Source organism: Cricetulus griseus, chromosome 6 (genome assembly GCF_003668045.3).
Source record: "Cricetulus griseus strain 17A/GY chromosome 6, alternate assembly CriGri-PICRH-1.0, whole genome shotgun sequence".
NCBI classification, from domain to species: domain Eukaryota; kingdom Metazoa; phylum Chordata; class Mammalia; order Rodentia; family Cricetidae; genus Cricetulus; species Cricetulus griseus.
In genome coordinates this window covers 99015018-99042705 of record NC_048599.1, presented here as the reverse complement: position 1 = coordinate 99042705, position 27688 = coordinate 99015018, and the positions used below count along the sequence as shown (strand labels likewise).

General features: G+C 42.5%; 1 protein-coding gene across 1 annotated transcript in view; it reads right to left on the bottom strand.

Moving 5' to 3' along the window:
- LOC100756511 (dual 3',5'-cyclic-AMP and -GMP phosphodiesterase 11A) overlaps window positions 1-27688 on the bottom strand; it is a 361367-nt gene that overhangs the window by 16804 nt on the left and 316875 nt on the right. Inside the window, exon 19 of the mRNA XM_027420128.1 lies at window positions 23293-23376. Within this exon, the coding sequence (XP_027275929.1) occupies window positions 23293-23376 (84 nt within the window). The remainder of the gene's footprint in view (window positions 1-23292; window positions 23377-27688) is intronic.

Here is a 27688-nt window from a genome sequence, read left to right as displayed (position 1 = left end):
GTTACGTGTTTAGCTTTCTTCTTTATATGCTCGAGGGATTTCTTTGTGGGAAAAGATGTTCAAGATGACATTAGCATTCCGAGTTAATGAGGCAAGATATTTAGACTCTCAGGATTAAAGCATTGCTGTTTCTATAATGTCAGGCCATATGATCCAGCTGGGCATGGTGGGGACTGTCCAGTGTCTAGCTGACTGAGCCACATCTATGGGCATAGCCTTTGCTGGGGCTGCCCATTGCTTGCTGTTATACTAGAGAGTAGATAATGAACCATTGAGTAACTGGTGGATCTTGGTTCCCAGGCCAGGAGCACTGCATCTTTACTGATTTAACATCACAATCGTGCAGTGAATGGGTCTCATTGAGTCTGTTTTCATAGATTATGGCATGGTTAAATGTAAGCAGGGCTGGAAGGTCGATCCAGGCCTGCTTGGGAACAAAGCAGTGCTAACTTCTTATCTTCGATCTTAGCTGGCCTGTTGGTCATGTAAGCCACTTCCCATATTTTTGCAAGGGCCAACAACAGAGGGGTACCCCTTCTCTTGCAGGGTGATTGTTTAAGAATCCCTGATGGTGCATGGATAGTTAAAAGGAAGGCCCACCTCAACTCCATCTCTAAAATTTTAAGTGTAGACAATGAATCTTTTTATCTGCAACCCATCTCCACCTTGCTTTGGAAAGACAAAACAAGGAATAATTGACAGGCCTGCTGAAGGACAGCTCCTGTGAATGGGAACACAGAACAGTGCCTTCTGTTTTAATGAGCCCCTCTAGGACAGGGTCCCGGCTTATCCTGGTGGCTGGGTTTTCAGAACAGTCTGGTAGCTCATCCATCATGTTCATTGTGAGGGCGACTCCTGACTTGGCAGGAATGGTTGCTGACCCAAAAGCTACAGCTTTTGATGAATGGGGATTCATATAAGAGGTGGTTGGGACATGTAACTAAAATGTAGCCACATGGTGATAATCCACCTTTTTACACATCAGAGTGTTTTCCAATAAAATTAGGTCACCTGAGGTTTTACAGAAATACACACACAAAATAATCCATTTTTTCCTTAAAATTCGATGTGTAAAAGGAACCATTAAAATTTTTGAGTTTGCAGCCTAGACACATGGGGGAAGGTCTAGGCCCTGCTTTAATTGATGTGACAGACTTTGAAGATCCCCCCATGGAAGGCCTCACCCTCCCTGGGGAGCAGAAAGGAGATGAGAATGGGGGTTGGTGGGGGGCGGAGAGGAGGAAAGGGAGAGGGAACTTGGATTGACATGTAAAACAAGCTTGTTTCTAATTTAAATTTTAAAAAGGGAAAAAATTTGAGTTTGGTAAGTTGCAAATATTCATTTTCTTACTTAAAAATGTTTTCTCATGTGCCTTGAGTCTGAGAGACCCCAAGCACAACGCATAGGGTGCATGTGAAGGAAATAAACACAGTTACAAATCCATACTAAAGTATGAATAGTATTCTGAGGACAATGCTGCAGGGCCTCCAAGAACGAATTCTAGATTCTAGGATGCTCTTAGCATTACTCTTTTTGGAAGCATGCATTTAAAAATTTCCCTAAGAGCCAGACACTAATTAATGGTAGTAATAAGTACATACAATGCAAATATGATGATTTTGAGTGTTTGTGTGTGCATGTGAGTGCATGTTTGTGTGTGTGGCATGCATGTATGGTGCATATGTTTATGTGAGTTTAAAAGAAGCTCTCACTCACATCAGCAAGCAAACCTCATATATCAAGTTGGGAGTCATCAAGCTCTCTCATCCCAGTGCTCCAGACTTAGGGAGATGGAGACCCAAAGCATCCAGAAGGATGGAAAGAGCTTCATCTGCCCACTGTAGCACCTGGCAGAGGTCATATCACTGTGGTTCTTTGTTTCTTATAAGTTCCTCATAGACAAACATACAGGGATGTTTGTATGTATAGGGGCAATGGGACCAATATCCGCACAGTTTTCTCACATCCCCAAAGTGCAGTTTTTGTCCTATAGTGTTAATAGGTTCAACACTTCCCAGTGGGCACACCCACCTTTCAAATATATTAATTTAATTTTCAGTCATTGACCATTTTAGATAGAAAAGATAGAATAAGTTTTATAATACAAAGACATACTAGATTTTTTTTTAGAACTATAATTGAAAATTGATAGAGAAAAAGAAACAGATCTAGAACTCCTGGAGACTACTGGGGAAGGTGAAACTAGACTTACCAAACATTAAAGTCTATTGTAAAGTGTTTGTTATTCAAGGCCAGCCAGGGCAACCCAGTGAGACCCTGTCCAAAACCAAACCAAACCAAATCACAAAACCCCCAAAAAAAACCCAAACAAAAAGGTCTATTAATATATGTACAGCATAAACAGAGTGGAAAGACAGCGACAAACTGAGAAAAATGTAATGTAAAGTGAGTTCCTATACCATAGGGAAGGAAGCAAGTAGATTTTAGTAAGTAAATCTAAAACCACATCGTATATATGGTATGGAAGATAAAAGTGAAAACTAGAGTGAGATATTTTACATACACAATACTAACAAGAATTAAAGAAATTTGGTAACACTACTTCTTGTTACTCAGGGTACAGTGACTTGGCAGTTCAGGCCTTACTGATGGAAATATAAAGTAGTTCAAGTTCCACAGAGCAAACGTTGGCAGCGGACATCAAAGTTCCAAATATCTACTTCAGAGTCCAGTGACCCCACTTCTAGTTATTCATCCTATCAATAAAATATGGAAGTGGTATGTTTATAAGGATAATTGTATTCTGTTTACAACAGCAGACTTTTAGAAACACCAGTGTCAACAGATAATTATTAGTTAAGTAACTTAATCTTTATCTCCAAAATCTAATACTATACAGCCATCAAGGATGGGCCAGCTCTGGCTATAAATCAGAAACAATCTCAAAATACATTACATGTAAAGAAGGCTGCATTCCAGCCTTCTCGTCTGTGTACAGCAACAAGCAAGCATTGTGTATGGAAATCAGAGCTGAGACACTGTATTCATGCTTTATCTAGACTGTCTTTATTGTTCGAAACACCCTGGTTGGTAGTGGTTGATTTCAGAGACAGGGAAACTGAGGCAGGTAGACAGCGTGAGGAGAATTGTTTTTTAGTTCTTTTTGTTTTTCAAACATTTTCAATTGTGTTCACTAGGCATGTGTTAACTATTCAATGATAAAATATTTAAAACCCTACCATGGGCCCGGGGGTACAGCTCAGTGGCAGAGTACTTACCCAGCATGCATAAGGCCTGGTGTTCAGTCCCTAGCAACACAATAAATAATAAATAAATAAACACTCTAGGGCTATTTTTGGCCAAGTGGGAAGCGTTAAATGAATCAATAGTTAGAAGGGTTTCTCAGTCTGAGAATAGAAAAGATAAATGCTTATTTCATAAGGATCAAATTGAATTAGTATTTTCCTGCTCTCCTTCAAAAATGATTTTAATACCTTCTACATGCTGTGACGGCACTGTGCATGCACACTAGCCTCTCTGGCTCACCTGTCTACATCGGAAATAAGGGCTGACCACCTCATTGCACCTCAACATTTCCTCCGAAAAGCGATCAATGTCCCCTGCCTGACCATTAAATAGATTTTGAAAAACTCTTCAATCCCTATCAGTCCCCAGTCCTTATTTAGCTCCCCAGATCTGCCCAGGGCTGGCCACCGTGATCCTGCTGGTCATCCATCATCATTTCTAGTCCTTTTCTGATGCAATGTAGCTTGCTCTTTGTCTTGCTTAAAAACTGAACGGCTGTTAAATTATCCATTTATCTTCCTTCGGATTTTCTGTTCAGCTTCTCAGGGCCGTCTTTTCTGCCCTGTTTGCTGAGTGTTCATTCCATTTCCCCCTTCTTGGAGGCCTCTTAGCTTGCCACCCTGCCCTTCAAAAGAAACTCTGGTTCAGTCAGCTTTCTGCTTGTTTGAAATGGGCTTCACTCATCACTCCCTCTTCCATCTCCCTCTTTGAGACAGGGTCTTGCTATTCAGCCTAGGCTTCAAAAATCCTGTCATTCTTCCCCAGTTTTTCAAGTGCTGGAACTACAAGCATGCACCAATATACCCATCTCAAAATTTCCTTCTTAATGTTATGTCTTTGGAATACCTTTAAAAACTTTGAGATATGCTTCAATTTTATGTATAGGTGGGAAGATATTGGGACAAGCCCTAAGCTGATGAACAAAGTCTTGGGTTTGAATCCTAATTTTACCCAATAGGGACCTTCTGGGTTAAGTTTTCCTGGCCTGTTGAGGCTCTGCAGACATGCTTCTAGACAGTTCAGTGTTGCTGAAGTGGTTGTTTCTGTGTAGTGGCCTCAACAAAGATGCTGAAGTCGGTGTAATGCTGCCACCTGGGCGTGCATGGTCTCAGGCACCAGTGATTCGCAGTGGTTTGGAGGCTGAGATCTGAGGGAGGAAGGATCTAAGCTTTGCCATTTACTGCATCTTCCTGGGTTGGTCTTGGAAACCCTAGCCTCAGTTTTCACTCCTGGAGAAGGAGTGATTATGCTAATTTGACATTGCATTCTATGGAGTCAGATAACACATGGAAAGCCAGTCCTGAGCTCATAGGAGGACATGCTCAGGAAATGCTGCGGCAGGCCCACTGCATCTTGTGAGCCAGGCAGTTTGGCCATGACCTTAGTTTCCAGCAGAGACAATGATATTAGAGATGATGCTCACGGCAGCAACAATGACAGCCATGTTGGAAGGTTTTTACCATATGACATGTATTCTGTAGCAGAATGAGGCTACTTTCTGTCAAGTCTATGAACCAATGGTTATCCAATAGGAAGCCAGTGAGGATGAGGCTGATGACCCTGGAGGTCAGGTTTGAAAAAGGATGACACTTTGAAAACAGTCCTGTTGCCTCCCTTAGGCTCTGTCTTGCGACCTTTTCTTTTCGTTTAGTTCTTCCTCTAAATGTTTCTCTTCTTGGCTTATCTTTTTCCATCTAAAATGCCAGCTGTTCAAATCACCTGTAGCACCAAGATCTAAGCTGATGGTATGTCACGCCAAGGACTTGGAGAATGAGTCCCCTGTCTCTGTGATGTTACAGTTATAGCTCATTCCTCTCTGTCCTTAGAGAAGATATTGATTTGTTCAGATACTGAATAGCCCCCTAACTCCTTGGAGATTCTGAGCAGCCAGTGGAACATCCCTGGTTCCTCATCCATGAAATGAAGGCAGACATGCTAAAGCCTACCACAAGGCAACACAGGCATGCAAGATGCTGAGTGACACAAGAGCATACTAGCTGCCACATGGTAACCTCGAATTTCCTGTTTCTGTAACATTGCAGTTGGATGTACTATTAAGCAGGTCCCAGGGTGCCAGATAACAGCAAACATAGAACATTCCTGAGGGTGTGTGGGAGAACCATTGTCCAGTTAGTGTGTTGGACATTGCAGCTGAATAACAGGATGAACACAGACAGTTACGATGTGTTACTAAGGGAAACCACAGAGTCCAGAGACTAGACTATATCTACCTCTCAGGGGGAAAGAGAGATTTATTTTGCCAGGGCCTTGTTGTCTGAGCAGGTTCTGAAGCCAAAGTGAGACTGGATTGTCCTGCAGAGATGACTGTGGGACAATGGCATGTGACAGGACTGTAGCCAGGTGGCATTGTAGAAATGGTAGGCACCAGTCACCGCAGGGCTGAGGGTTACAGGCCTTTGTGTTTAGACTCTTTCCTCTCTAGTGATGAGGAGGGAAGACTGAAGGACAGGGGGTTACAGGGGCAGTGGGGGATGGAACTGTGGGGCTGACTCTAGGGAGAGACTGCTGAGCATGACAAGGGTCTGAGTGGACCCAGACGGAAGATAACTCACGATGTGGGAACTAAGATGTTGTAGAAAAGGAGAAATCCCTGCAGTTTTGTAACAAGTTTTACTCTTTTGGTTTAGAGTTTTTTGTTTGTTTCCTTTTCCTGTCTCTCTTCTTCTGTAGTGGAACTTTCCCTCAATTCTTCTGTGGCTCATCTCTGCACAGGCTTAAAGACAACAGACTGAAAGTGGCTCCCAAGACCGGCTGTAAGGGAGTGTCGGCTGAGAGCTACGCTGGTAGATGTGGGTGGGCTTTATTTTGAGGGCACCCTGCAGGGATCTGAGTCATTGAGAGCCCCTGTGTGAGTATTTGCAGATGTCTCCCCTCTGGCTGCTGTGACACTCCACAGCAGGGTTTGACCTCTCTGCTAGGTACAAACAGGGAGAAGGAGGTGGGAGCCCAGCCAGTCAGTTTACAGACACTTGCTTCTGCTGTGGGCTTTCCACATCAGTGCTCTGGGAGAACTCTCTGATCCCCCAAGCTGGCAGCAGTTATAGAGGCTACTTACTTGGCTGAGCAGAGAGGGCCAGATTCCTGAGACCCCAATTATCAACTTCTTGTCTTTTTCACTTTTCTAGGCTCATGCCTCAAGAGTTGGGCAAAGCATGATGCCCTCCCCAAGGGCATCATACACTGAGGTCCTATGCCCTAGTACCCATGAATATAGCCAGATGTGGAAACAGGGTCTCTGAAGATGTTATCAAGATAATATAGGATTGGAGTGGGCCCAATATCCAATAGCTGGTGTTTTATTTTTTAATTTACCCTATATTTGTTTACTTCATGTGTATACATGTTCCTGAGTGTGTGTATGTGGACCATGTGGTTCAGGAGTCTGAGGAGGTCAAAAGAGGGCATTGGATTCTCTGAAACTGGAGCTATGGCGATTGTGAGCAGCCATGTGAGTGCCGAGAACCAACCTGGGTCCTCTGTAAGAGCAGCACATGCTCTCACACACTGAAGCATCTCTCCAGTTTCCCTAATTTATGTTTAACACTGATTTATTGTGTGCATGTGTGCTATGGTGATGATGATTGTGTGTGTGTGTGTGTGTGTGTGTGTGTGTGTGTGTGTGTGTGTGTGTAAAGAGGTCAGCAATCTGTGGGAATTGGTTCTCTCCTTCCATCATGTGGGTATCAAGGCTTGAACCCTCAGGTCAACAGACTTAACATATGTGCCTTTTCCAACTGAGCCATCTCATTGCTCCTCCTCCTCGATGTTTTCATAGCAAGGTCAGGTAAAGACCTCTGTCTTGGTAAAAAGTGAAATGACCAAAAGCCAAAAAGGGCCCAGATTGCAAGCAACTACCAGACATCAGGAGAAAAGCCTAAATCGTTCCTCTGTCACAGCCCCAGAAGGAACTCAGCCTGCTGCATCTTGAGTCCAGCCTCTGCAAGTGTGGATGGGGAAGTCTGTTGTTTCTAGCCACCCACTTGGCTGAACTTTATCACAGTAGCCCTCGGACACTGTTCATGGCTGCACTGGTTTCTCACCATCCAAAGCCTTGCAGGATCTACCTGTGAAAGGCCAATCAGCCGGCCTCCCTTGCTGTCTCCTTCCCAGCCATTCCCACTTTACAATATTTGAGGTTACCTTCTCTGTTCACGTTATGTTTCCTTGAGAGATTCACACTTTGTACTAGGCAAGTCCATGAAATATTAATCAAAGGTTGCTGTGATAGGTTCTCTGACCAAAAGCAACTTGGGTAGGAAAGGGTTTATACAGTGTACAGCTCCCTGCCACAGTCCATCACTGAGGCATGTCAGGGCAGGAACTAAAGCAGAAGTCCCAGAGAGATGCTTCTTGCTGGCTTACTAGCCAGCTCTTATACAGCTAGCTTTCTTCCTTTTGTTTCTTTTCCTTCTTCCTCTTTTTCTTTCTTTCTCTCTTCCTTCCTTCCTTCCTTTCTTTCTTTTCTTTTCTTCCTTTTTTTTTCTTTTTTGAGACAGGGTCTGACTATGTAGCTTTGGCTGGAAAGAGGAAGCGCAAAGCTTCATGGTCCGGTTTCTCGATACAAACATTTAAGGCCAGTTTTTTTCTCTTTAACTGGCAACATCAGCCCATTTTACAGGTGAAAGTGTTTCATAAAGGACAACTTGATATACGTTTGTTGATAGTAATCAGATCAGATAAACAGAACCTGATGTCCCAGGGACCCTGCATCCTCCTTCTGAAGGATCCATAGTTCTATTAGCACTGCTGAACAAGGTGGAGGCGCCTTTCCCGTCCTCAGGATAGTGGTGGGCACAGCAAGGCCCGGGTGCTTGGTTTGCAGGTCCTGCCTCTGCCCTGGATCCACTGCTTCACTTTAAGTCCTCCGGCTTCTGTGAGATTCATCTCCTCTGTAGAGTTCAGACCATGAGACACATATAGGATCCAGAATGAAGTCTCCCCTCAGGAATTAGGGATAATTATGTATGTATGTAAAGACACACCTAAAGCCAACAGTTTAAACCTTTATTCCATGGTAAACACAATACTTAATGTTTGCTTACAAAGTGTGCATAGGGGCATCCAGCCATTGTGTGGCTCTAGTCACAAGTTTCTTTTCGAATCTAGTCCAGCAGAAAGCTTTAGCTTTCTGGTTTAGACTCTGACCAACAGACTCACCTGCTGGTCTACAGTGTCAGCTGAGAGCCCAACCCTGTCTATCAGAGCTGAGAGCCCATCCCTGTCAATCAGAGCTGAGAGCCCAACCCTGTCTATCAGAGCTGAGAGCCCATCCCTGTCAATCAGAGCTGAGAGCCCATCCCTGTCTATCAGAGCTGAGAGCCCAACCCTGTCTATCAGAGCTGAGAGCCCATCCTGTCTATCAGAGCTGAGAGCCCATCCCTGTCAACCAGAGCTGAGAGCCCATCCCTGTCAATCAGAGCTGAGAGCCCATCCCTGTCTGTCTATCAGAGCTGAGAGCCCATCCCTGCCATCCAATGCACACACAATGCCCTATGGCACACATTTACTAAGATGAAGCAACTTTGTTCTGAACCATGTTTAATATTTACAAGCTTGTAACTCTGTAGATAACCACAGCCGAGGGTCTAGCAGCCTTCTTGGATGTCCTTGGGAAACCTTTAGAATACTCACTACAGAGTATTGTGTTGTGTGACATAAGTAGAGCAAGAATCATTCCCCTTGCACTCACTTCCCATAGGCTCCAATGATGGTGGCCCAATAAATGATTACTAAGCTGCATAAACTTTCCAGCACTTACAATGCAGGAAAGCAATCATTCCTTATCCCAGCCAAGGTCCATGTGCCATGGCTTTCTTCCTCTTCCTTCTCTCTCCCTTTCTTTGCCCCTTCCTTCTCTTTCCATCTGAAAACAGTAGACAAATAGAGGGCCATGGAAAAGAGGTAAATTGGCACTTCCAGAGATCGGGAGAGTAGTTTAAGCAGATGATCCCCAGCCTTGTGTGGACATAGAATTAAGTAGCTTTTTGAGTGACAATTTCAAGCAGACATACTTTTTACAATTTATGTTAGCCAGCAGGGTATGGAGAAGTAGGTCCTGTCTTCAGTTCTAGCCTCAAAAGCCATACTAGGGAGAAGGTCATAAATTTCTCACAGATTCTAATATAGATTAATGAAGGCAGTTTTTTCTTTCTTTTTTTTATGGTTTCTCAAGACAGAGTTTCTCTGTGTAACAGTCTTGGCTGTCCTGGAACTCGCTCTGTAGAGCAGGCTGACCTCAAACTCACAGAGATCCACCTGCCTCTGCCTCCCGAGTGCTGGGAGCATGAAGCTGGGAGCCCAGCATGAAGGCAGTTTTTGAGCTTATATTTTATACAAATAATAAACCTGATTAAGCAGAACTGTTCGAAGAACAGTTTTTCTAAGTTGCACAACATAAAACAAATGAAAGTCCCACTTATAAATGCACATGCATAGAGACAGTTGCTTTATCAGGTCACAATAAAACAATCATCCTTACACACGAGATGCTGGGTAAGAACTCTAAGATGCAGGCACAACAGCCCTTTACTCAGAGAGTATGAGGCAGCGTGGTGGCCTTCACTGTGCTGAGAGGACTGTGCCATTCAGCGTTTCTTCCTGAAAGCACAGGGTGTCCCCTTTGTATCAGTCACCGTTAGCTTTGGAGAAAAGTTTTCTAAGTTAAATAAACTTGGAGTTTTAATACTGATACATTGGGTGTCTTTTACCACATGGTCTCCTGCACCATGTATATGGTGTATGCTAGCCCAATCTATTTACTTGAATATTAAAATAACTTGGAGATCATATTTTCTGGCAATGTTGAGTAAAAGAAAATTTAACATATTTCTTGTCTGGAAAAGTCAAAGTTCTGAAAACTTCATGGCCATAAACTGGTGCTTTACAGTGGAATTGAGGGCCAGCTCAACCATGATGAGGACTAAACTGCCTTCTAAAAAGTTATCATAGGCCATATACTTTAGATTGTGGGCAGGAATATAAAGGTGCAGAGAATGCTGAAAGGGTTTTAATTTTTTTGAGGATAACATAAAATGACATTCTAACCTTTCTTCCTACTCATAATTTCCCTGTGCTACTGTATCCAGTCATTCACGTTTCTATCTCTTCATTCATTTGTTCAGCTGGCACTTAGGGAGCAGCTCCAGTGCTTGAGGAGAGAAACCAGTCTCATGGAGAAAAGGGACAGATGGACACAGAGCGAGCACTGGGGGCAGGCATGGCACAGTGTGAGGCAATGTCGAGTGCTGTGGGACATAGAGGACAGATGGAGATATGGAAGGTCCTTTGGGATGATGTGTTGCAGACAGAGAGGAGTGGAAGGAAAGGCTGGGAAGGGCAAAGGAGATTTTTTTTTTCAAAAAAAGGTTTAGAGAGTCCATGCTTTGAAGCAAACTGTGCTTGGGCAAGCAAGTAGGCAAGTGACAAGAGATGGGGATAAGAGAGATGGACAGTGGTGATGAAGGCTTCAGAAAGAGGCTAACCAGGGTATTGGGAAGATAAACATTGCAGTAGAAACCTGGCATTTTCAACCAGGGGACTACCATGACCAGACTCTCCTTCCCTCCCTCCCTGCTCTGCCTTTCTTTTTTCCTTCTCCCTTCCCCTCCACCCTGTTCCTTTCCTCTTCTTCCCCTTGCCTCCACAGGCCTGCTCCCATCTCCACCACTGCAGCAAAGCTTAGGAGATAGCTCACAGCAGAGGGTTTCTGGGAGTTCGTGCAAACTCCCTTTTGAATGTTTGCACTGCTCTCTCATTCCTGTTTGGCTAAGAACATATGGGATATTTTGGAGGGGAGCAGATTTTGCTATTAGCACTTACTTGTAGTATAGTTATCAAGGATAGTATTTTGCAAGTATGAAAACAAGGCATTTTCCACCCTGCCTGGGTCATGGTGCCTCAGCTACTCAAGTGGAAACAGATTTGACACCACTCCTCTTTCAGGTAAATGGTGGTTCAGAAACGTCAGCTGCCTCAGCTTGGAGAACCACCTGCCAGCTCTATGTGAGGGAGACATCCACAAAAGCACAGAGCCCTCCAGACAAGCAAGAGGATGCTTGGCAGTTTCCCACTGTGTGTCTCAGGGAAGGAGAGGAAAGAAAACAAGAGAAAAAAAAGTGGGTAGGGAGGCGGGAGGAAGGTATTAGAGGAGGGAGATGAGATGCCACCATCTTGGTGGCTTCTTTGGTGGCTGATCTCTGGAAGTGGAGAGGGATTGTAGGGGAAAATGCTGTCCATGCCCACTTGGCTGGCACAGGTGACTCTGACCACACACACATGGGCATGGTCAGAGTGATGTAGCAAGGCTTTAAATATCAGGGACGCATGCATGCAGCTCTCTTGTCCCTCTCCTGCCTGGCCGAACAGGACTGGCTCCATCGAATGAGCACTTCCTAATAAACCATCTGTTTTTAAACTAGTTTGATTCCATTGTGATCCGCATTAATTGCGTTCCACTCTAGCTGGTGTCAGAAGTAGTTTTGATTCAGAACCCCTGGGTGGGTCGTGGTCTTTGGCGGGATTTATTCCCCTGCGGCATCAGCGCCTGGATAACCTTTCACCCTTCCCTCCCAAGCCCCTTGCTGAGAAACGCCGGAGGCACTAATTGCCAGAGAGTCTCTCCAGCACTGTTTGCACTGAGAGGAGCCTGCTGAAGCTGTAGCTGCCTGGGAGTTTCATTCCTCCCAGGTCAGTCTCTCAGCACAAGAGCGATTCCAGCCCTGTGCATCCGATCCCATTCCAGCCAGGCCTAACAACCTGCTCAGCACTCTCCACCATTTGTCCCAATTGCAGTTTCTACCCCATGGCTTCTGTGGCTTGGGACTGAGACAAGCTGGGCCAGGTGTGCTTCCACACGTTTCCTCCATTTTTAGAAACCCGAGGCTCCTCCCCTTCTGTGTTAGCCTTTGCAGCCACCATACACATGGCCCAGTGCACAGCCAGATACCGATTGGCCCGCCAGGAGAGTTCCTTTTTCTCTGCAGGCCTCCAATCCTGCAGGGACCGCTGCTTGCAGGCCAAGCACTACCTCCGCGACTCATTTCCACTACCCAACCGATGTTGCTTGGTGCTGCGATTGGCTATGGCCCTGCAGGTTCTCCAAAGCCTTTTTCTGCTAACAACAGCCAAAGTGTTTAGATATTTTTCAAGTAGTCTTGAGATGGACTTCGTTTCCAGTTCCTGCAGCTGAACACTGTGCGACCACTGCCCAGCCACTGTGCCATCACAACCGGCCACCTGTGCCACCTGCTGGTCAAACACAGTTACTGCAGTTGGACAGTAACCGGTACAGGTAAACTTGCAGAATGGCAGAAAGTCTGACCATGCAGAAAATCGGGAATATTCTTGCTACTTATGTGAATTCAATGGTGGAGGAGGCTTATGACTTGCCAGTGATGTACCTATATGCTGTGTTAGCAATCAGCTTTATAGTCCATATGATATCTCTAACCAGAGGATTGAGACACAGGAAAACAGATGCTTAGCAAATTGGATGCAGGATATAAAAGCCAGCCAGGAAAATTTGATTTCTAAAATAGAAGACATGGAACATTTATGAAAAGAAGTTGAGAATACTAAGTCTGGTCATGATACATTATTAACACAGGTAGAAAACACTCATGGCCAAATACAACCCAAAATTTGTTCCATGTTTGAGATTTGAATGCAAAAATAGCTAGGAATCGAGACAGGATTGGCAACCTAGCACAGGTGGTTCACTCCATGTCTCAGGAATCTACCACCACAGACTAAAAGCTGGAGTGTCTAGGATTGGATATTTGGAAGGTAGTTTACATGCCATTCAGATACTGCCTAAGGATGAGAACATTAATGATCTAGAGGCACATGTAGAGGAAATAAAGAAACTTACTGATTCTATGAAACTCTTAGAATCTAACATGACTCATGAAATTCAATCTCTACATGAGACTATGGTTGCCAGGCTACAAACTTTGGATGACACAGAATCAGATTACTCCCAATATGATGCACCTACTCCACTCAAACATCAGGAAAACTTTCCTAAGGTTGTTATGCATACATCAATGGTGTTCCCAGCAATTATGACAGAAAAACCGCCATCTAAAAAGCATCCATATAGGCAGATGGCATATCAATGGGAACCCATACAATTAAAAGACCTTAAGGGAATTAAGGAGTCAGTTGTTTCATATTGCCTCCATAGCCCTTAAATTCATGGGCAACCTTTAATAGTGTGACACTCAAGGATTGGGAAAGCTAGTATCAGCTGTGCTTGAAAATTCATCTCAGATACAGTGGAGAGCTCTGTAGATGGAGGTAAAAAAGCCCTCGATCTTCAAGGCATAAAGAAAGGTTCTGAAGCTCACCTAGATAAGATTCTTGGTGAGGGTCTTTATGTTAACCCACAGGTTCAGGCTGGATATGATGAGCATACATTGTCCTTATGCAGGACAGCAGCCTTAAATGCCTAGGACAAGATTTGTGAACCAGGAGAAAGAGTAGAAACCTATACAAAGATAGAACAGGGATCGATGGAACAGTTTCATGACTTTTTACAAAGACTATCCAGGGCAGTAGAGTTACAGGTAGCAGATCCAGAATCTAGAAAAAATGATCACATACTGTCTAGCATATGAAAATGCTAACCCAATATGCAAAAGAATACTTTTGCCTTTAAAGATCAGATCAACACCGTTGGAAGAATGGGTCTTGCATATAGCTAATCTCAAGACTATAATATACAAGATACAGGAGCTTGGGTAGGAGAGGCAATCTCAAAAGGTTTAAGAAGACACCAAGAGGCTACATGTTCTCAAGGTAATGACACAGGAGCTTAGGAAGGACAAGCAACTTATGGAGGTCAAAATAGGCACCAAGAGGCCAGATGCTATCATTGTAATGGAACAGGAACTTGGGTAGGAAGAGCAATCCCTAGAGGGCCAAGAAGGCACCAGGAACCTAGATGTTTCAAATGTGGCAGAATAGGACATATGAAGAGGAATTGTAGGCAAGGAAATTCCAACAATGTCTCATATAGAAGGCCTCTGCCTTCTGGATTATGCAGGAGATGTGGTAAAGGCAGGCACTGGACCAATGAATGGAGATCAACCAGAGACATACAAGGAAACCTGTTAAAATCTGGAAACTTCCTGATGGACCTCTCGGAGGCCCCCACATCGAGAAAGATCTGCCCAGTCCCTGTGGAGGACAATCTCTCACAGGACAAACAGATAGTACATTGCCTATTGTAAAAAATGATACTACTCTAGATGGTAGTTTGACTAGTGACGAGGAATCAAACATGGCTGGAGGAGACAAAAAACACATATTTTGGCAAACTTCTATTAATGATAAGAGGCCTCAGTTGAAAGCAAGAATTAATAACAAAGTTATTACCGGTCTGATAGACACTGGGGTGGACACAACTATTATTACCCAAAAGACCTGGCCTCAGAGATTGCCTCTTAGAGAGGTGAATGTACAATCTTTAGAGATTGGAACTCTATCTAGAGTTCGGCAGAGTGTTAACTGGGTTGTCTGCATTGGACTGGAAGGACAGAGAGGAAGGTTAAAGCCATATGCAGCAGACACAGCAATACATCTCTGGGGTCGTGATCTGTTACAGCAATGGAATACTCAGATTAATATTCCTCCAGTATCAGATGCAAATCGTATATATAACCTCTAGATGGTAGACAAAATATAGCAATGGAAAACAGATACCAACCATCCAGGCTGTCAGAAGCAAAGTACAATGATAAGCCTTCAGAGGAACCAAAGGCCCTACCCTTAAAGTGGCTTACAGATGAACCTATCTGGGTAGGACAATGGCCTATGACCCCTGAGAAGCTAGAGGCTTTAGAAATGTTAGTGCAGGAACAGCTAGGGGCTGGGCATATAGAAGGATCTACCAGCCCTTGGAATTCTCCTGTATTTGTTATCAAAAAGAAGTCAGGTAAGTAGAGAATGCTGACAGACCTGAGAGCCATCAATAAAGTAATTCAGCCAATGGTCTCTCTGCAGCCTGGAATGCCATTGCCTTCCTTGATTCCTAAGGTATGGCCCATCATAGTCATTGATCTGAAAGATTGTTTTCTCACAATACCATTACAAAAAAATGATAGAGAAAAATTTGTGTTTACTGTACCAACTCTTAATAATTCACAGCCAGTTAAGAGATTTCAGTGGAAGATTTTGCCACAAGGAATGCTAAATAGTCCTAATTTGTGTCAGCGCTTTGTGCAAAAACTTTTAGAGATAATTCGTAAGAAATTTCCACAATCCATTCTTTATCATTATATGGATGATATTTTATTATCAGATTCTAATAAGGAGACATTAGAAAGAATGTTTGAAACAGCGAAGGAAGTTCTACCTCGTTGGGGATTACAGATTGCCCCAGAAAAGATACAGAGAGGAGATTCTATTGATTAGTTAGGTTACAAGATAGACTTACAAAGAATCAGGTGTCAAAAAGTACAAATTAGAAGAGAATGTTATCAAACTCTTAAAGTCTTCAGAAGCTGCTAGGGGAAATTTCTCAACTACAGACAATTATTGGAGTGGAAGGATATGCCTTAAAGCACTTAAAAATTGCCCTTAAAGGGGACAAGGACTTAAACAGTTCACGAATATTATCCGCTGAAGTGGAAAAGGAATAACAATGGGTGGAAAGCAGAATACTGGATGCACATGTAGACTGTGTGGACTCAAATTTAGACTGTATTCTGGTTATCTTACCATCCAGAGAATACCCTTCAGGGATTCTGATGCAGAGGGAAGATATTATATTAGAATGGATATTACTGCCACATAAACAGAATAAAAAGCTAAAGACGTACATAGAAAGGATTTCTGATTTGATTCTAAAGGGCAAATTACGACTTCGTCAACTGACTGGAAAAGATCCAGCAGAAATTATAGTACCTTTAACTAATGAGGAAATTTCCTCCTTATGGAAGGACAATAAATACAGGCAGATAGCTCTTACTGACTTTTTGGGAACGATTAGCAACAATTATCCCAAACTGACAGAATTAAATTCATAAAAAAGACAATTTGGACCCTTCCACATATTGTAAGACAAACTCCTATTTCTGGAGTTCTTACCTTCTACACTGATGCCAAAAAATCAGGTAAGACAGGATATAAATCAGGAGAGGTAAGTAAAGTAGTTCAAAGTCCATATACCTCTGTACAGAAGGCAGAATAATACACAATTCTTATGGTACTTATGGATTTTACAGAGGCTCTCAATATAGTTACTGATTCTCAATATGCAGAGTCATCTTACACATCGAGACTGCAGAATTTGTTCATGACAATACAGAATTAACTTCACTCTTTATACAATTACAGGAAATAATCAGGAATAGAATTAATCCTATATATATAACATGTATCAGATACCATATGGGTCTGCCAGGTCCACCAGCACAAGGCAATGATGAGATTGATCATCTATTAATAGGAAGCGTGCTAGAAGCCTCAGAATTTCATAAGACACACCATGTAAATAGCAAAGGTTTGAAAAAGCACTTCTCCATCACTTGGCAACAAGCCAAGGAGATAGTGAGAAACTGTCCTACCTGTTCCTTTTATAATCAAGCTCCAATTGCCAGCAGGCTGTAACCCTAAGGGCATTTGGAGAAATGAGGTTTGGCAGATGAATGTCTTTTACTTTGCAGAATTTGGAAATTTGAAAAAGGTGCATCATATTATAGATATATTTTCAGGGTTTCAATGGGCTACTTACTGCTCTTAGCTCAGAAAAGGCTGATTCTGTTATAACACACCTGTTAGAGGTGATGGCTGTTATGGGTATACCTGCACAGATTAAAAACTGGCAGTGCTCAGCATATGTCTCCAATAAATTGGAACAATCTTTTCAAATATTATAACATAAAGCATGTAACCGGCATACCACACAATTCTACAGGATGAGCAGTGGTAGAGAGATCTAGTCGTGTTCCACTTTAAGGGGATGTCTTTGGAATCTCAGGAGCATTCAAGAAAAAGGGCAGAATTATCCTACAGCAAGTTGACACCATCCAAGCAATGTATCTGAGGGACTTAGTAGGTATCATGGATAGTAGAATGACAGGAAAGTAGCTTTGAACCCTAGAGGGACTGAGCAAAGACCCAAAGGACCAGTGACTAGAACTGAGCAGGGAATTGGTGGGGTGGGGTGGGGACAGAGGCTGTAGGTCACAAGGCTTGCGACTTCAGCAGCTAGAGCTAGCGGCCAGAGCCTGCACAAGTGTCATCCTATCCGTGCCCATCATCCCCCTCTCTGCTCTCTCTTCTTGAGGGTTGTTTGTCTTACTTTTGAGTCTGTGTGATGTCATCTCACACATGTTCTCCTTTGTATGGCAAGTAAGAAACTTTCCCCAACTTGTCTCTTCTTCTCATTCACTAGACTACTAAATGCCAGAGGAAGCACACACAGAAACCCACCCTCCCTACCTCCATCTCAGTTTTCAGAACATCTCGTGGTAATGTTCTCTCTTCCCACATCCAGCCTTTGCAAGCTTTTAAAGAACAAACTATCTTTTGCTCTGACCAGTTGCCCTGCAGCTCAGTTTTTTTTTTTCTTAAAAAATGAAAATCAGACACGAACCATGAACCACTGGGACACACTGAGTTGTTTTGATAGACTTTTCCCAGTATCCAGAGAGGCTGTCTTTTATAACCTCTTTTCTAGTTTATTGATTTCTAACTTGCAGCCTCCGCAATTTCAAGTATATTATACTATATCTCATTATTTTTAAAATTTTTATTTTATGTGTATGGGTGTGTTGGCTAGCTTTATGTCAAATTCATACAGCCTACAGTCATTTGGGAAGAGGCCACTCAGGTAAAAATAATGTCCCCACCTGTGGGCAAAACTGTAGTGCATTTTCTTGATTGGTGGTGATGTGTAAGGGGCCAGCTCACTGTGGTGGTGCCATTCCTGGGTAGGTGGTCCTGGGAGTTATAAGAAGGCTCAACAAGCCAGGAGGACCAAGTCAGTAAGTAGCATTCCCCCATGACCTCACATCAGTTCCTGCCTCCAGGTTTCTGTCCTGCTTGAGTTCCTGTCCTGACTTCCCTCAGTGATGGGCTGGGGATGTGGAACTATAAGCTGGAAATACACAATTTCCTTCCCAAGTTGCTTTTGTCCCTAAATAGGACAATGGGTGTGTTGCCTGAATGTGTGTATATATACCACATGAGTTCCAGGTTCCCTTGAAGGTCAGACAGAAGAGGGTGTTGAAACCCTTGGAAGTGGAGTTACAGATGGTTGTGAGCCATCATGTGGGTGCTGGGAATTGAACCCAGGTCTTCTGAGAGAGCAGATGGTGCTCTTAATTGCTGACCCATCTTTCCATACCTCAAATATATTTTGAAGATTTTTTTCCCCTTCACTTTTCTTAGAGAGCGCATTAATAGCTGTGCCACGAGGACTGCATGTTCTGAGACAGTCATTACTACTGAAGTTAAAATAAACACATAAACAAAATAAAATTCCAAGTTTTATTGCCTGTTGTGGAACTTCTGTCACTGTTTTTGTTGTGTTTTTTGTTTTGTTTTTGGGTTTTTTTTTGTTTGTTTGTTTGTTTTGAGAAAAGGTCTCACATAGCCCCAGCTGGCCTCCAACTCACTATGTAGCAGATGCTACCCTTAAGATCTGGTCCTCGGTAGACTTTGGGGAGCCCCTTTTGAGGGCCTTACCCTGCCTGGGGAGTGGAGGGGGGATGGCTAGGGGCAGGTGGGGTGTTGGGGGAGGGGAGGGAGAGGGAGAAGGGATTGACATCTGAAGCAAGCTTGTTCCTAATTTGAACTAATAAAATAAAATTAAAATTAAAAAAAGACAAACAAACAAACAAACAAAAAAAACATCTGGTCCTCCTGCCTCCATCTCTCTACTGCAGGGTTATAGGATTATGGTTGTGCATGGTCAGGGCTGGTTTACAAGGTGCTGGGAGAACAAGGAAATCCATCCCCCAGTTTGGGGATGAGATGAAAATCTGATTACCTTGGGAAAGCTGTCAATTTTGAACAAACAGATTTATCAGGCCTCTGGGCATCGTAGCCATTCTTTGGTACTCTGGGGTTCAAGTTGAGAACAAAAATAAGGGCAAAAACTTAAGTTTGCTCTTGCAAACAGCAGCTCAGAATGAGACTTCGACAGGAGGGTTTCTGTTTATCCCTAAGGCTGCCTCAACAGTGACTTCAAACTTTGATGGTGCCTTTTTTTTCCTTCTTCTTTCTCACTTTTTTTTTCTTCCAAAGATGTTGAGCAGCAGGCTAATGGCTCCCCAGCAGGGTGTAAAGACAGCAGAGAGCTCTGGAATCAGATGTCAATGTATTCCTCCAAGACATCCTGCTAGGACAGAGCTAACTAACCAGGGCTTTACACTTCTCCTGGGGAACACGCTTTGATGCTCCCCGCCTGCTCTGGGCCTCCTCTATGCTGCCTGATTAAAATGCTGTCACAGATAAATCATGACTTCTGCTGTTTGCTCACACTTTCGCTCCCCCACCCATCTCTTTGTCTTCTTACCAAAAGTTTGGAACCCTAAGATTTAAAACATAAACATATGCAGACAGTCAGGCCATGTCTCCTTATGTAACCATAAGGAGCTAGGGTTGGTCCCCACTGTACCCTCCCACCTGGCCTGCAGTAAGAGCTAAAGCAAAGTCACAAGTGTTTGATGTTCATTTCAGATAGATTTATAGGATGGGCAGGATCCACATGCTATTGTTTGGGGTCTTTATTTACACACATGCATTTAATTATATAACTAAACAACAACCCTACCACTGAGGTACACCCCAGCCCTATAAGTTTTCATATATTTTCTGTCAGCCACTTTTGCCCAATTATTTATTACTTCAGTAGTTTTCTAATGATTAGATTTTAGAGTGAGGATTCCTTCTCATTCTCCTTCTACAGTGTCACAGATTGCCTGGGGGATTAACACTGTCCAGCAGACAAGAGTTTTGACTTTTTTTTTAAACGAATGGCCATCTGAATGTGCTGGTGCAGGTTCCCACCGAGGACTCTTCAGGCACCCGAGTAGTGACACTCTTTCCTCTTTGCTTGGAGGAGATCTGAATTTGACAACCAGAAGCTCAAGCAGAAAGTGCTTGATCAATTAGGATGTTTAATAGGAAGAATCCTTTGAAAGCCACAAAGTAAAACCAAATTTCCCAGTGAAAGTTAATGGAGTAAAGTAGCCACACTTAAACCATACTTGTATCTCCTGCCCCAATGCATGGCCATCCGCCTCCTCTAACTCCCTGCTGTATAAAGAGCAGCCTTTCCAGTCTCCATCACTCCATGCTCCCTCCAAAGGACCTTCTCAGCCCTTCCTGCCACAATCTCTTTGCTTGGGCTTTACACGACTTTCTTGCCACCCATACCTTCTATTTTGGAGCCTGTGATTTTGCCATTAGAGGGTATGTCTGTCTTGTATTTTTGCCCCTTTGCCATGTACCCCATTCATCTTAGCAAGACCCCACTGGACTCTTGTGCTTTGCACTTCAGACAATGTCACTCTGGAGCATGTGCAGTAGAGATTGTCTGCCATCTGCATCCTTCGTCGTATCCTCTCAGAACCTCATTATCACATTTCTATGTTCAAACCCCAAATGGCCTTTGTGCAGCAACCCTACTTGTCCCAAACACTTCGCCTTAGGGACCAGTGTCATTTTAGTGACTTTTCTTGCCATTTCCTTAAGAGCATTGTCTTTCCAATAGCTGCAATTCCTGCCCAGTGACTAATTCCATTTCATTTTGGGAATGCCATCAGTTTGTGTGAGATTGTCCCCTGAACTGTGAGGAGCCACCATCACATAAGAGAGTACACAATAGAGATGCTGAGAGACGATTTTCCAGTGCTAGCTGTACTTGCAGTTTGATGGCTCTTTGAACGGTTGGTTTCAAAGCCTTATAAAGAATTTACAACTGAAATTGTGAAATAAAAAAAATAGTGGTGACAAGCAACCAAGAGAGGGAAAGCTTGTCTTTGCCTGTTGTGTGAAAAGACACCAGAAGTGAACGGTGAGCAGCAGCTTTATGAGCTGCTTTCTCCTTTAGGGGGATGTGACTTTTGACACAGAGGAAAATCAGTTGGAGAATTTCCCATCAGATGTAGAATCATCTGTTGGAAAGCCTCCTTTACTGGAGCCTAGATTGAGGCTGAGAATGACACAAACTAAAGGTGTTCCATTTTCTGAAAATAGCAGGTGTGTATCTAACCTCAAAGACGAGTAAGGAACACATGAAAAAAACAACCAACCAGGATGCTATATCATGCGCTGTGGAAATATTATCCCCTAAATCTTCAGCACTAATCGTTTCTGTCACTTCAAGTGACTTCCTTTTTAACCCGAAGATTTTAAAGTGCTTAGTAGCAAATACACGATAAACTCCAAGAACTGTGGATCAGAAATGAAAACAACAGTCTCAGTGTGGGAGCCTCATGCAGACCCTTAGCAGGGTGTGGAGTTAATTGAGTTTTACATCCTTCCAATAAGAGAAATTTATTAATTAAAAGAGTAACGTATCCATCCCATTAATACCTATGCACAGGGGACTGAGAAATACTAAATCATAATTCGACATGACCAGCCAAAGGCAACTCAGCAAAGCAAAAGTCACCTGACCCAGCACCCGTGGGCTCTATATGGGAGACTGCTTATTTAGCATCATGGGTTGGGGAGCAGACAGGAAGACAAGAGAATTAGGATAGGATCTCCTTTATAACAAACTACAACATTCTCAGTATTTCTTGTCCAATCTTTCATTATTAGATGAGAGAATATTATAGCCATTTGTAATCATAACCATTGATTTTAGATTAGTTTAAAACTGTTTCTGATTGATTTTATGATATTTGGCATTTAAGGAATTATGTGAAACAAGTGAATTTACTTTTATCACTTGTGGTTATTAGAATTCCATTTCTGTCTTGCAGACAATATTCTAATTCGTGTGTTTTCAGGGGGCTGTGACAGGTCTCTGTAGCTGGTAACAGTACTGAAAATGAGTAGTGGGTAAGTTTGAGACTTAATGGTTGTGAAGTCCTTAAAAAACAATCCTGTGTTCTTAATGGAGTAGCAGAGAATGAGAAACTAAAGCGGTTTTGCTTTCCCTGCGTGCATCTCACTTGGAAGTTAGGAACATGGCTCAGACTGATTAAGCTAGGTTGGGGGTAAAGAACTCGCCAGGGTTTCCAGATGAAAGCAAATGCTTAGCCGTAGACTTAAAAGTCAATGTACACTAAACTGTTAGTGCAAACGGATGCCGGCCCTGATCAGGACTCAAAAAGCAGAATGTGAGCCATTCAAAGCACATGTCTCCTTGCCCCGGGCAGGCTCAGAACCAGGCAGCGAAGCAAGAACTCATTAGTGGTATCGCTCAGGATTCACTGCTTGGCACAGTTATGTTTGCTTAAAGAAGGAGTCAGATTTTGAAGACGGAAGATGCTTCCCATACAAAGCCCAGTGGTCCAGACCCTTGGGGTCAGAGCAAAAAGGCAATGTTTGATGAAACTTTGGTGTTTCACATGATATTAATAAAAATTAAAAGCAAAAAATTCTATTTGAGAAATTAAGAGTTAACCAAGGCTCAGTATGCTTCTTTCTTATTAGACGTCTCCAAGCCTTCAATACTTGAATGTGTTTGGTTGTTTCCTTAGTTACTGGGCCTTTGAGCTGTTTTTTGGACAGTTGGTATTGACTATGGTTGCATCCTTATGTTTCACTGGGGCACCATTTGGTGAATGCAGAAATGAAATATTATAATCCCTGGATTACAGACAGGGAAGGTGAGGCCACGGAGTTTATGTTTTAGAAAGTGGTAGAGAACTGACATCCCCATCTTGGAAGCATTAGCTCTTGGGTCCAGAGTGTGAAGCAAATTTATGGTTCATATCCTGCAAGGGTCTCCAACGTCACATGTTTCTGAAAAAAACCTTACCCATGCTCTCCTTCATCTCAGGCAGGACACACAGACATCCACAAGACAGCAGTACCTGATATAGAGGCATGCAGATGCTATCAATCCATTCCAATTGCAAGCGGGGCAGTTCGTCTTTCCGGTTCCGGTCAAAAATAGCCTAGAACAAAGAAGTTGAAGCCCTGCTTTTATTCACTGGAGTGTCTTACAGTCACTTTGTCAAATAATGCATCAGATTTTACCAACTGAATATTCCACAAATCATAATCCTTACACATAGCTTCTTTTCCTTTATCTACGGTAAGAAATAAAGTATTTTTTTCACATCCTACATGATTTATAAGTGAATTTATCTGAACTTTATGGCGTTCAGCTCCTCAGGGCCAAAATCTGTCTGCAGGTACATGTAATTGTTACTAAATCAAGTCGCCAGGTCACTGGGAACTGGGTACAAGTCAAGGGGAAGGAGATACATCTTATTGCCACAAAATAATGCAGGCTTTTATTTCTGTAGTAAGAAGTTATCCAAGATTGAAAAAGATCGTTGACAGGAATTTTCTTTTCTTTTTTTTCCCTTTTATTAAACATAAATTATTTTATGACCATTTTAAGGGTTGGGTGCTGGCTAGACAATCACGTGTTTTCTAGTAAGGTTCTGATATTAGTAGGTTACTAAGCACTTGCCTTTGGATGGATGGCAGTGGCAGGCATCATCCTTCCTCTACCTCAGCCTTTAAATTTTATGACATTATTATGCTTGATATAGTTTTTGTACATTTCTAAAAAGCCAGACTGATTTATTTCTATTGGAAAGACTTCAATCAACTGGAATTAGATGGATAAAATGGATTCCTTTAACGAACAGCCAACTCAACTCCAGTGAGAATGCCCTTCCCTTTATTCTTAAGGAGTAAGGCCGGGGCCTATGATGTTACCTTGTGTCTGCTGATCTGGAAGGGGGCACTGCCTAGTTAGAACTTGTCTTGCTATATTGAAAATTGAGGTAAAATGTGCCACCCACATCATTCTGGTGTCTACAGCATTCATGAAGGCAGGTCCAATCCTCATCCTTAGTCCTGAGGTGGTGGAAAGGCTGCATCATTCAGACTGATGAACCACAGAGGAAGTGTGTGTGTGTGTGTGTGTGTGTGTGTGTGTGTGTTAGATATCTCTAGTTACAGAATCTGAGGTAAACATCTCTACCTACAGTAGAGAGAGAGCACAGACTTCCACAGACCCTGCAAGTCCTTTCTGACAAATGACTGGAGTTCAGAGAAGACTGTGGAATGTGCTGGAGAAAGTGACAGTTATTCTGAAATACATAAAGCTTGCTTCTAAAATGTTCCTATAAAATTTCTGTGTGTCTATACATGTTGTGTCATTGTAACAAAACACCTGAGGCTGAGAGTAACTTTATAGCTTTATAGTTATGGAGGCTGGAGTGTTTGCATCTGTTGATAGCTTTCTTGCTGGATGCCCTGGGAATTCCAGGACAGCATATGACACAAGACAAGGAGCACACATTTATGTCTTCTGGTGCCTCTCCCCCTCCTATGATCCTCACTAATTTGATCATGGAGCTCCCCACCAATGAACTTATCTAGTCTAATAACCTCCAGAGGCCAGGCCTCTCCCGATTGGAATGGGATTGAATTTCCATGCTCTCAATACTCATACTGGGGATTAAGTTTTATCACAGGGAACCTCAGGACTCAGACCACACCCAAACCACAGCAGTCTGATTTATTTCCTCAATCGTTCCTTTTCTACCTGAATTATTTATTTAGCTGCTCTGTTTCTGATGGATATTGTATAGTGACAATCTTAAAACTTGAAGGAATCTCAGAATACACACAGAATTGTACGATTATCACTACATATAATTTTAAAATCCATATCAACAATAGCAACTCTACCTTCTTGCAAACTTCCAGCCTGATGCAAGCAGTGGTTTATTCCTACCTGTACAGATTTGCCTATTTCATACAACTCATTTAAATGGAATCATATGTGCATGGATTTTTAGGACCAGCTTCTTTCATGTAGCTTGATTTTAAAAGTATACCTAGGTAGCAAGTATCAAGACTTCACTCACTTTTTGTCATGTTATATTTCAGTGTACAGATTTATGACATTTTGTTTATTAATTCATCGGTTGATGGGCATTTGAGTTGTCGCCACATTGTGGCTGCTATGAGTGATGCTGGTGTGAACAGTTGTGTGCAAGTTTTTGTATGGGTGTGTTTTTTATTTCCTTTGGGGATAAATCTAAAAGCGAATGGGCTGCATGGTAACTCCACATTGAACTTTTTACATTAAACTTTGTTTTTTACATTGATGATGATGATGCCATGATATGCATGTGGAGGTCAGAGGAGAACTCTCAGGAGTTGGTTCTCTCTTTTCTCCGTGGGATCGGGGATGGAACTCAGATTGCCAGGCTTATACAGTGAGTGCTTTGCCTGCTGAACCTTCTTGCTAGTCCTATGTCTAACATTTTGAGGATTCCAGACTGGATTTTCAAAGTATCTGCACTAGTTTGCATTCCTTCATGCATCTCATTATGTCCTGGCTTCTCTGAAAGCTGATCTATGTTTGTATTGTCTGTCTTTTTAATAACAGTCCTCTTAGTGTACGTGGTACCTCACTAGGACTGTGATTTGCATTTTCGTGATGGTTTAAGATTTTAACCATCCTTTTGTGTGCTTGTTGGCTGTGCGTTCATTCATGAGTATGTTCATAAGTGACATGCTTATGTGTACCTTTTTCCAATTTTAACTGCGTTGTCTTTTTTGTTATGAGTTATTCTAATGCTGTAACTATGAGGCCCATATAAGATATACAATCTGTAAATACTTTCTCTTATTCTGTAGATTGTCTCTTTGTTTGCCTTATAATATCATTTGGTAAGACATGTTTTAAACTTTGATCAAGTCTAGTTTAATTTTGGTAAAATACAAGCTAGCCTCTCTGGCCATCTTATCTTCTGCCTCTTGTATTTCTGGTATCATATCTAAGACACCATGGCTGAATCAAACTCAAAAAGATTTAGACCTCTGTCTTCTTCGAAGACTTTTATTATCTTAGCTTTTAGATAGATCTAACTGTTTTGGCTAAATCTATTAAATAATATGAATTTACTTTTGGGTACACTAAGAAGGGCCAAAACTTCAATTCTTTTCACTTGGGAATAGCCAGTTAGCCATGGACCATTAACTGAAAAGACTGTTTTCCCCACCAAATTGTCTTGAAAGTCATGTTGAAATCATAGAACCATAATTGTAAGGGTTTATTTCTGGGTTGTCACTTCTTAATCAATATTTGAAGAGGTAAGAGTGAGCAGGGGTAACCCACTGTCCTGTGTTTTCTGTCTATAGTATTTTGCACCTCACAATTGAGCCCTCACAATTATTTACCACTTGATAGTTCCCCCCAGTTGACAAGGTCCTAGGGTCCCTGAAGGTGGGGAAGATGATGTCCCCTCATTTCTGGATACACTGTGTTAAGCTTTTTGTTTGACTTGTATTGGTACTCAAGCCCATTTTATCAATCAGCTCACTGCTTTGAACACGAACCCTCTGACCGTGACGGTTACTGTGACGGTCTGTGGCCAACAGAACCCTAGCGGTGTTTCCTAGAAAGCAAATGATGGGGAGGTGAGCAGTAGTCCTAGGAGCATTACTGGACATTTCTGAAGATGGGTCAGTGAGGGAACGTCTCCACTCAGAAGCCAGACTGTCCTGAGGAGACAACTACATTAAGTAACCTTTTGTGAGGAGAGAGGAGCATTTACAGCTGTACATCCACCATGGAACTGATTTCATCTATGTCTTCAGAGAAGGCCTTAGCTGAGCCTGTAATTTATCAGGTTTTTCTTCATTTAGTTAAATGATCTGTGCTGCTGCATTGTAAACTCTTCAGAGAATGCCTCAAAATGGTTTTCAGAAGGAGGAAAAAGCTTTTGTTTTATAATGTAGATATGTAGCTTAGAGAAATTTGAGTTATAGGTTTTACAAATGAACTCTACGTATTCTAAACTAATACCTTTCTTTTCAAAACCAAATTTGGTATGACCACCAGAAAGAATCAAAGCTGTTCTGATCCCCATATAAATTCCTACTTTTTGAAAACTAAGATCATTAGTGTGTGCTTCAATCTGTGGTCCTGTGGCCTTTTACAGGTAAGCCACTAACAGAAGCGTCAACTTCAGACAGACTGCGGGCATTCCCAGCTTATCATCAGCATTTTCAAATAAGGACAGCATGAGGTAATCTAACATAAGCAGCATACCAACCGTCCCAAAACCTGGATTCCCCACGTTTCAGTGTGAAAACAAAATAAAAAATGGTTTGAAATGATTTGCTTTGGAGAATTTGAAAGTTTGGAAGTGAAAAATAAAACCCAGGTATTCCTTGAGGCTGGACAGCTTGACTGACTTTAACCCTGATGTCATTTCTGTTCTAAAGTGGGCA